Source organism: Xiphophorus couchianus, chromosome 16, assembly GCF_001444195.1.
Source record: "Xiphophorus couchianus chromosome 16, X_couchianus-1.0, whole genome shotgun sequence".
In the NCBI taxonomy this organism is placed as follows: domain Eukaryota; kingdom Metazoa; phylum Chordata; class Actinopteri; order Cyprinodontiformes; family Poeciliidae; genus Xiphophorus; species Xiphophorus couchianus.
In genome coordinates, this window is record NC_040243.1 from 15315001 (window position 1) to 15324387 (window position 9387).

The window sequence follows — 9387 nt, forward strand, 5'->3', positions numbered from 1 at the left end:
CTTTATGGCATCCCCCCCCTCATTCTTTAGGACCACAGTCTCCTGAATGCTCCCTGGTTTTATTGTGCTAATCAGCATGGGGGGATGTGAAACTGTGGGGGAAGGAAAATAACTTCTAAGCACCCAAACAAAGTTCCAAAGGCACCACTTTCACACCGACAGTTTTCCCAAATGCAAATGCCTTTTGTGGATCTCTCTGAATTACGTGTTTCCAAAGGGAGAAAAAAAAAACTTTAGACTGTTTTCAAGTACAAAAAGTTTTTTAATAAATACTGAGGTAGTTGCAGTCAATGAGAATTTTACACTTTATCACATCTTCTATGTTAAGTCAGGATGTAGACAATAACAAGCTCATATTAAGTTTGCTATGTGAAGCAGCAACAGAGTTCACGTTTATGTGAAGTAAGTCGATGAAAGGCAGAAATTGTCCCGATCCTTGAGAAGTTCCGCCTGTGTTCAGATGAAGTTATTATGAGGCATGGAGTCACGTGAACTGCAGCGATCCAACTGGTACGAGCCCAAGCTGTCCCTTCAGGGCCTTCGCTGTCCCTCGCGTGTACCCCAGCCCAGACACTGGAACAGGCGCGCCGTAGTGGGGCGTTCGTGGCTCCCACGGGGCCGAGTAGAAAACTTTCATAAGTCCTCTCTCAGGGTGTTCAACACGCTGCTATAACTGTCTGGAGGGGGATGGGGCTTGGGGAAGGTCCCAGCTCACTACAACAGTTTGCGTAATCCACCAAAACTGAGCTGACAATGAGCTGTTGAGCAGTCCCATACTCCAGTTTTGCCTTCTTACACGGCAGGAAGTCCGGCTCGGCGGTAGCTTTGCCCCGTCTTTTCCGCGTGTGGTGCGGCGGCCCGCTCAGACAACTACTATCCTGGTTTTGCGCGTCGCCCTGCGCGTCCGCGTCGGCGGCCAGGTGAGGAAGAGAAGCGGGACCCTGGAGCTCTTGAGTGCCGCTCGCCTCTGTGGTCATCTTAACCTCAGAGGGCTGCTCTTCCTCCATACTTTCAGCCGTAGTCTGTGCCGCATGGTAAATGTCCCGAGCGGATTTCATCACCAGCGTCAAGAGGAGGCTCCGGTGCAGCCGGAGACCCCCACGCTGCGTCCGGGAGCTGTACAGTTTGCCCAATGCCACCACCATGATCCGCTTGGCCTCGGCGCTGACCTCCATCTCGCAGCTTGTTTTGAAACTAGTCCGAGGAAGGAAAACAATCACTTCAATGACCCCGTCGCTCTACTACAACTTCACTCGTAGACACAATACAGATTCCACGCGGGACAGATACTTATAACCTCGCTGACGTCACACACGCCAAGCGTCATCAGTCACAGGGCAAAGTCCCGCCCATCGGCCGTGGAGCAGCTGTGTGGGTCAACTGGGAACTATTTTTAATAAGCTTATAAATTTGGCTTGAAAGCAAGTCCTAAGATTGTAAATAAAAGTTGTTGTAAACAGCTTTAAAATGAGCCATAAATTGATAAAATGCACACATATATGGCTATAAATGTCTTGCACAATGATGGCCCGTGGAATTAATAATGAACACGTTCTGAGATATTTTAGTAATAATTGTTAATTTCAATAGAAAACGTAATAAGTAAGGGAAAACAAATAAAACCGTTAGAAAACAGCTATTGATACAATTTTAGAATATTTATTAAAATGACTAGACATATCTTTAATAAATACTATCAGGGAGAGTTGTTGCCAAACTTTGGAAATGTTCAACATGATTGCAAGAATGTATGGTAAGTTTGTCTTTTACAGTCTCATTTGTAAGATTTAAAGTCAACATTTTGATTTTCAAAGTTTTGACACAGAAAGCAACAATTACGACTTGGAAAACTAATAGATAATAGTTATAGAATACAGCTATAATTGTGATGTGACTATCAGAAAAATAAAGGTAATTGAAACAGAAAATATTACTTTGAAAGTCAAAATGATGACTATTTTTCCTCATAATTATTTTAGATGGCAGCTTTCTTTTAAGTGGTGGAAATAGCCTCAGCCCAGTCAGTTGGAAGACATTAAAAATTAAGACAGATTAGAAGAAATCTGCCAACCTTTGCTGGAAATTAACATTTCAGAATATTCTGAATTCTTAAAATATTTTCGGGTTAGCCTATTGAAGAGCGGGATTTTCATTTGTCTACAAACACAAACATTTTTTATGTCTGCACATACACGTTTTACAATGCAAGAGTGGGAAACAGTCAAAGCAGTGGAAGGAATTCCTGTCTATTATTAGCCACCTTCACTTCAAGAATGAATGCCATTCCACTCCTGCAGCTATCTGGAGCAGTCAAGAAGAGAGGCTGTATTATTAGTTCAAGCTTCCTTCTGGTCTCACCCATCCCCCAGTGTGCTGCTTCCTTTTGCAGGAAACACAAAAAGGAAGGGGAGGGCGGAGGGAAGGGGGGGTTGGGGTTTACAGACAGATGCCCATATTAGGTACATCCTGCTCTTCTGGGGCCTTGCTGAGGAAAACCCATGACGTGTGTGTGGGAGCCCTTGTTTCCTGAAGCCATTTAAAGTAACAGTAGCACAGATTGCGTCAGCATGCTACTTCCCTGAGACCATATATGGGCAGAAACATGTTTTCCCCCAACTTTGCATGAAGTTCAGCTACTTCACATTTGATTTGGAGAAATGCCTTGAATGTCCTAGAACGACGTGCATATTGCTAATATGAAATGTGGATGTTTCAAAATATTCTGTTGCAGCACATTCTTGTGGAAGGTTGCTTTTCATCCAGACTGCTTTGTGTTTTCAAGGAATACCTGATATGTGTTTGACAACCTTTCTATTGAGAAAAATTGGTACATGCTTGCATATTTAAACAACATATAAACAGGTGGTCTTTCAAATAGATGCATAAGTTAATGTGCAACAAGCTGCTTATGTTATGTTTTGTCAATAGTTTTTTGAAGCAGCTTCATTTAAGCAATGATCCAGAAACTATTTGAAATAATATTCATGTGCATTAGATGTAAGACATGTTATTAGTGGTTAAACTGCTCGTGATGAGCATATAAAGTAGGATGATTTAAAAAAAAAGTTTTAATCATCTTAATACTAATGCATTTTTTCTGGGTCACTTTGCTGTAATCAAGCTTTATATTAGAGAACAAATGTTACAGGATTCATGCTAGAGGTGCTGCAAACCCTAAACACTCAGGAAAGGTGAAAAGTGTGACTCAGTCAAAAGTCTAAGAATTTCTGCTCCAAATGCGCCATCTGCCGTTCACCATAGGTTAAAACAACCTGTGCTATCTTCTACACACAGCCATTGCTTTGTTGAGCAACTGTCTAACTACCCAGCTGATCTGGCATTCATCCTGTCTTTACAACGACTTTCTTGTTGTATGAGGTATTGTTCTAAGATGGTTTTCATTTATTCTTGATAGTAAAGACTAGGACCACATAGAAATGAATGATGAATGCAAAAGAATCCAAAAACCAAAAAACAGGAAAAAAAAACAAATCATGGAAAGACTTTTTAAAAGGCTTGGAAAACAAATAATCAAGACCACTTTAAATATTATAGCATAATCTTGCCCGACAGCATAAATATAAGAAAATTATGGACTTTTTAATGTTGCGTGCTTACAGCCCACCCAGTAATGATGTAGCTCAAATTGTTGCTTTTCACTGTGCATTCACAAGCTTGTTGATGAGGAGCTAAAATACAAAATAAATGCAGGAGACAGACAGAAGGCCTCGTCTATGGTTGTGGGTAATTAATCCTTAGCATAAGTGGTACTTTGTGTTGCTATAGAATTATTAAAAAGTTGAAATCTTAAACATGTGCTACACAAATAGTCCACGAGAGGGAGAAAGAGCTGCATATGTAATTTTTTTCTCAACTATTAATACTAATTCATTGGGATACTACCCATGAACCACCATGTTCGTGTGAAAGTTTCTCATGTGGGTCAGTAGATACTGACCTCTTTCAAATCACAGGTGATCCAGATCACTTCTTCAAATATTTTATTGTGTTTTGTTTTACTGCCTTCCTGGTCCTGCTGGTGCTTTTCTCTCTGTGTTGACAGACTCTTTATCTTCCGTTATTAAACGTGAGAAAATTTTATTGATCATAAATTTTAACATGCATGTGGATGAAGCTAACTGCCACATCCAAAAAGATTGTTTATCTATTACTGACTCTTTTCATGTCATTTAACAGGTCTCTGGTCCCACAATAGGTCACATGTTGAACTGTGTTTTCGCTCTTGGCCTAAGTATCATAATTTGTGTGCTATTGATGTTCATGTGACTAATCATTGCAGTGTATCTTTTAACCTTTCCACCAGCTTAGTTCAGAATCTTGAAGAAAGTTATTTCTCAGAAATGACTGAGGGAGTGCTCTAATGTTGATGGCTGCAACACTCTTTTCAACACCATTGCTTGGATATTCTTAATATAGTGGTACCACTGAAAACTGCTTCTGTACTACTGTGAATAACTTCTCCATAGACATATGACTCAATGTGGAAATCCAAAAGAAAGTGTTGTCAGTTAGAACGCCTGTGGAAGTCCACTAATCTTGAGGTTCATAGGGAATTTGGCTCTCTTTAAATTAAACCATAAATAGCTAGAATGGCATATTTTTCAAATAATATGTCTTTAAATAGGACAAATTGTGGGGTCCTAACAATCACCTGTGATCCTTATTGTACCCGAGTCCTCTAAAGCTGACAGCAATGATTTTCTCTTTCTTGTGTGTCATGTAGGTCAGTAATGTCAGTGGAATCATTTGTCCATCTAAGTGGCACAACTTTGTTTCTGGTTCTTCACTTTCACAGTCTCTGAAAAGGACTGAAATAATGACTCTGACATTCATCTTTACTTGATTAAATGAAAACATCCATGTATCTGAATGTCATTCTCCCTGTGGTATTTTTCTATTTTTTAGAAATATGTTTCCTGCTATTGGCTCTTGTATTGTAGAAGTTTGCAAGACTTTACTTGTGTACTGGCCTCTTTTTGCAAACCAAACCTCAGAAATATTGGTGTTACTTTTTATTCTGTCATTCTTTTTTTTTTTTTTTTACTAAAAAAATACTTCTTATCTGAAGAACTCTGGTGTACGATGTTACATGTGTTCTGTTTTGATCTTGTTATGGTTTTACTTTTTGTGTTTTTATACTTGGTTTTATTGTAAAGCACTGTGATTTTTATCTGCAAAAATTGCTATATAAATAAAGTTTACATAATTTTATTTGCATACTATTTATAGCATCACCAACAAAAGCAGCCAAGCTGAACTTTGTTGCATAAATAAGAAGCTGCATTAGTCAAATTGTCCACAAGATGGAGGCCTTGCTTCAGCTACTGACACCATAAAATATCAGTCACAGTTACTGCAAGAAATTGTGCTGAGACTGACAAATGAATGGAAATCAATGCTGAACATTCATCCACTTTTTTAAAATATTTTTTTTAGCACTAGTGGCGTCTATTAGTAAGCAGCGAGACAGGAGGAAGGGTCAAAAGATAAGGGAGAGACATGGAGCAAACAGCCCAGGGCCAGAGCTCAGCATAGGACAAGTGTGTCAAGAATTCAGCCTCACCTAAAGGTTCACTTGCTCTACCTCTGAGTCTCATGACACTACACCTTGACACTTTTAACCATGAATTGTACATCATCGTGCCAACCTTATTCCTGTGAGGCTTTACAGGATTTTTCTTTTATTTATTTTTTTTTACTTTATGCAAAACTGACTTCAAGACTCTGATCAAATCACATTTAGCTGCTTTGTCAACTCCACTGCTACAAACTGAGGGTCTACAAACAAATCAAAGTGTCTTAGCGCTTACATATTTATAAGGTAGGTGGGGTTTTTCAAAAAACATATGGAACAACCTCATATATCTGAAAGTAGATCGCAGTCAGAGCCTTAACCGCATATCACCGAACTTGGCTTAGTGATATTCCAGCCACGCAGCCACAGCATTTTTGAAGGTATGAGCAAAATATTATTTGCTCATATCGATCTAGTACTTTTTTTACTTTTAAATCACCTAATAGTGTGTTAATTGTGAACTAGACTATTTTAAAGGTTAATTTGATGTTGTTGGGGATGCAATGAGGAATAAAGAGACTGGGATTCTATGCACTGATATTTTATTAAGAAGATGTGTTTACAGTCATATTCAATACATTAAGAATTTACATCCCAATGAGTTTTGTTTGTCATAGCAAAAGTTGAAAGTAGTAACCTTTAAGCATTTATTAAACATACTTGTAATTAAACCTACATTTCTGTTTTTAAAAATAGTAAATTTTAGAGATCTGATCTGTAATATCCTACTTTGAAATATCATGTTTTCATTAACTGTAAATAGAAAATCATCACAATTGGCAGAAGAAAAAGCCTTCTAAACATCCATTTGTGTGTAATTAATCTATACGATATGTTTCACTTATTGATGAAGTTCCTAAAATGAATGGGTTATTAGGTGATATTCTAATTTATTGAATGGATATGTATTTTTTTTGTGAAACCTAAAATTCCTTTTGTTGTGCTGTTTGCAGAACTTATGATTGTTTTCTGAGGGCAATGTTCCTTTTCTGATTGTCCAATGGGACGAGGATGTTCCTCTGTAGGCTCTTTGTTGACAAAGTAAAGGCGTAACAATGTTTGGCACAACTCCAGAATTCCGATCAGGTCAAATGAAATATTCTTTTGAGACCCACTAACTCCCAGAGGATTGTTATGCTTCTAATGAGGCCAAAATACCTTAGAGAAACTCTCAGCCATATGAGAATTAAATGCTCTAAAGGTGAAAAATTAAGTAAAACTTGTCCTTGAACAACAAGTATGTCAAACCCAAGTTAGTAATTGCGATCATCATATTCCTGCATCTGATCCACTGACACAGAACATGAGTGAAAAAAGAGCATTTTAATGTAGACCATGCTACATTTGGGCAATAAGTGTCCAAAGGAAGTGTATGTCATGTTACACTTCAACAATACAAAAGCACAGACTTTTAGTTTTTGCAGCAAAGTTTGAACATGAAAACAAATACTTTGCAAATGTGTTTATCATTTATTGTTTTTATCCACAGTGGCACAATATGAGATAGGACAAAGTTTGCCGGTAGCTGGCCAATCTGTGAACTGTGATCTACAGTACATACAAATCACAGAACAGCTGTCACAACAATCTGCTGTGCTCAGATGTGTCCAGCAGATGTCAGAATCACCCCGCTTCTTCATATTTATGAACTAAATCAACCCTTCCTATGTAATTCGTCAAGGTGTAAAGAACGCTACTAAAGACTGTATGGATTTATTAAAACAGCAGCAATTTATTGCTAATATGATTGCAACTGATCAATAAACAGGTTCTGTTTAATTAAAAAATGATAGGTTTAAAAATAATTTAATTATATATGTTAAGGTCTAATATATTCTGTTTGAATAACAATTACTTGATGATCATAAAAAAATCTTTGAGAATGCACATTATCTGCATCAAGCAGCATGTATGACCTTACTACACTTGTAAAACGTATTTATTTCTTTTCTCTCTGAACCAGCAGGCTTTGGGGTCTTTTTGAAGAGAAAATTTCATGGACAAAATATTTGCAACTCTTTGTGTGACATAAAAAAAAATTATTTCAATGTTCTTGGATTCATTAAAGAAACACATCTGCTTGAGGGAAATTATGTTGAGATTTCAACCATTAAAGTGTCTCCATTACCAAGATTATTTTATGGCCTGTGTGACAGTAGAGGGCCGCAGTGAGTTTCTTCAGCTTGTGCTCTGGTTTTTCCGACTCTGTCATTGCAAAAATGCTTCTTCTGTGGGCTCCTTGATGGCATCAGAGCTGCTTGAATGTCTTCTGTTTCTTTGGACACTGTAGACCTGATGGACTTCTATCAAATCAAATCAAATTCTGTTCAAGGCCCGATAAAACCTTTGGCCAGCACTGCTGAACTTTCATAGGGAGTCTGTGGATCATGATTTCCTGCCTAGACAATACTTGAACACTAGGTGGTGCAGCAATAAATAACACCTGGAAATCTGAGTTTTGCTTTGCATTGACAGTGATTGGTGCCTCACAGGGAGCCTAAAGGACATGAAGTAAAAACAAGAGGAACATATAAGTTTACCATATGAACACTAACAGGTAATTTAGTTTATATTTCTTCTATATGGGCCAAACTGAGTCAGCAATTTCTGAACCATGAGTACCAGTTTAGGACAGTGACTCCATCCATTGTATTTGCCTTGTAATATCAGTAAAATTATTTATTTTTCAATCTTTAACAAAACCTGAAAGTTCTAGAGTAAAAGTGTTTCTTAATTCTTGATGATGGTATTGTACTTTTTAGGTTTACTATACAGTATGTGCATGCTCAAAGCTGCTGTGTATGTTGTATTTTAACTCCATCATGGCTTCTTGCTGCGTTCTTTTTTATTTTTAAAATATCCATTTTCTCTCAAGGCCTACAATGTTCAGACACAGTTTTAAGGCCATTTACAAGTATTGCGCAAATTATTGTGATGCTATTTTATGAAAACATATTCTTCAGACTAATGCTTAAGGCCCTCCACAATTATATAATTCTAGTTGCAGTGGTAGTAGTGGTGATAGAGCTTTCTATCCAATAGCATACCAGTAAGATCTAGAGGAACTGACTAGAAGCCAGAATAAATACAAAAAAAAAAAAAAGAGTCTGAAATCCTGAGACTTGTGAACTTATTAAAAAACTAACAATCAGTGACCAACACAAAGCTGAAGGGAGTAACTCCATCAGCCTCCCTAATGTTAGTCAGTTTCCTGTCTGAGTAGATCTGTTGAATCAATTAATTGCAAAAGTGAAACTCACACACTCATTCATTGCCCACCAGGTGATATATTTCAAACGTTTACTTCTGGTAATTTTGATGATTATGGAGATCAGCTACTGAAATTGAAACTTTCAGAAAATGGGAATATTACAGAAGACCTCCAGGTAATACAGACATGTCAGCCTAATGAACATTCCTCTTGGACATCTTTTGCATAAATTACTGAACCAATGTGGTGTGATTTATCGTCCATCTTGCAGTGGCTGTGTTGCTGTGTTAAGGAAACCCAGGTTGCTTCTGATGTCTCATCTCTTTTTCTTAGCAATACTCCATAACTTGTCTATGGGGCTTCGATTGGCAAGTGTGCCAACCAATAAAGCATGACATGCTTATAAAACCAGCTATTGGCATTTCTAGTAGTGTTGGTAGGTGCAAAGTGCTGTTGGAAAATAAATTAGCAGCTGCATAAAGATTGCCAGGTGAAGGAAGACTGCTAGAAGACGCTGACTAAAAACAATGGAGCAAATTCAGCTAAGTCAAGATGGATTGTGGAAACTTTTGGAAATTAC

At 37.8% G+C, this 9387-nt stretch overlaps 1 protein-coding gene across 1 annotated transcript; it reads right to left on the minus strand.

The window, feature by feature from the left end:
- Positions 1–241: 241 nt before the first annotated feature.
- On the minus strand, positions 242–1295 carry ier2a (immediate early response 2a). Its single transcript, XM_028043205.1, has one exon. It carries the CDS (start codon positions 1173–1175, stop codon positions 657–659), a length of 519 nt encoding a protein of 172 aa, XP_027899006.1. The 5' UTR covers positions 1176–1295; the 3' UTR covers positions 242–656.
- Positions 1296–9387: the final 8092 nt, after the last annotated feature.

Excerpts from the sequence above, each read along its gene's own strand:
- ier2a (XM_028043205.1), bottom strand. The coding sequence starts at position 1,175 with ATGGAGGTCAGCGCCGAGGCCAAGCGGATCATGGTGGTGGCATTGGGC.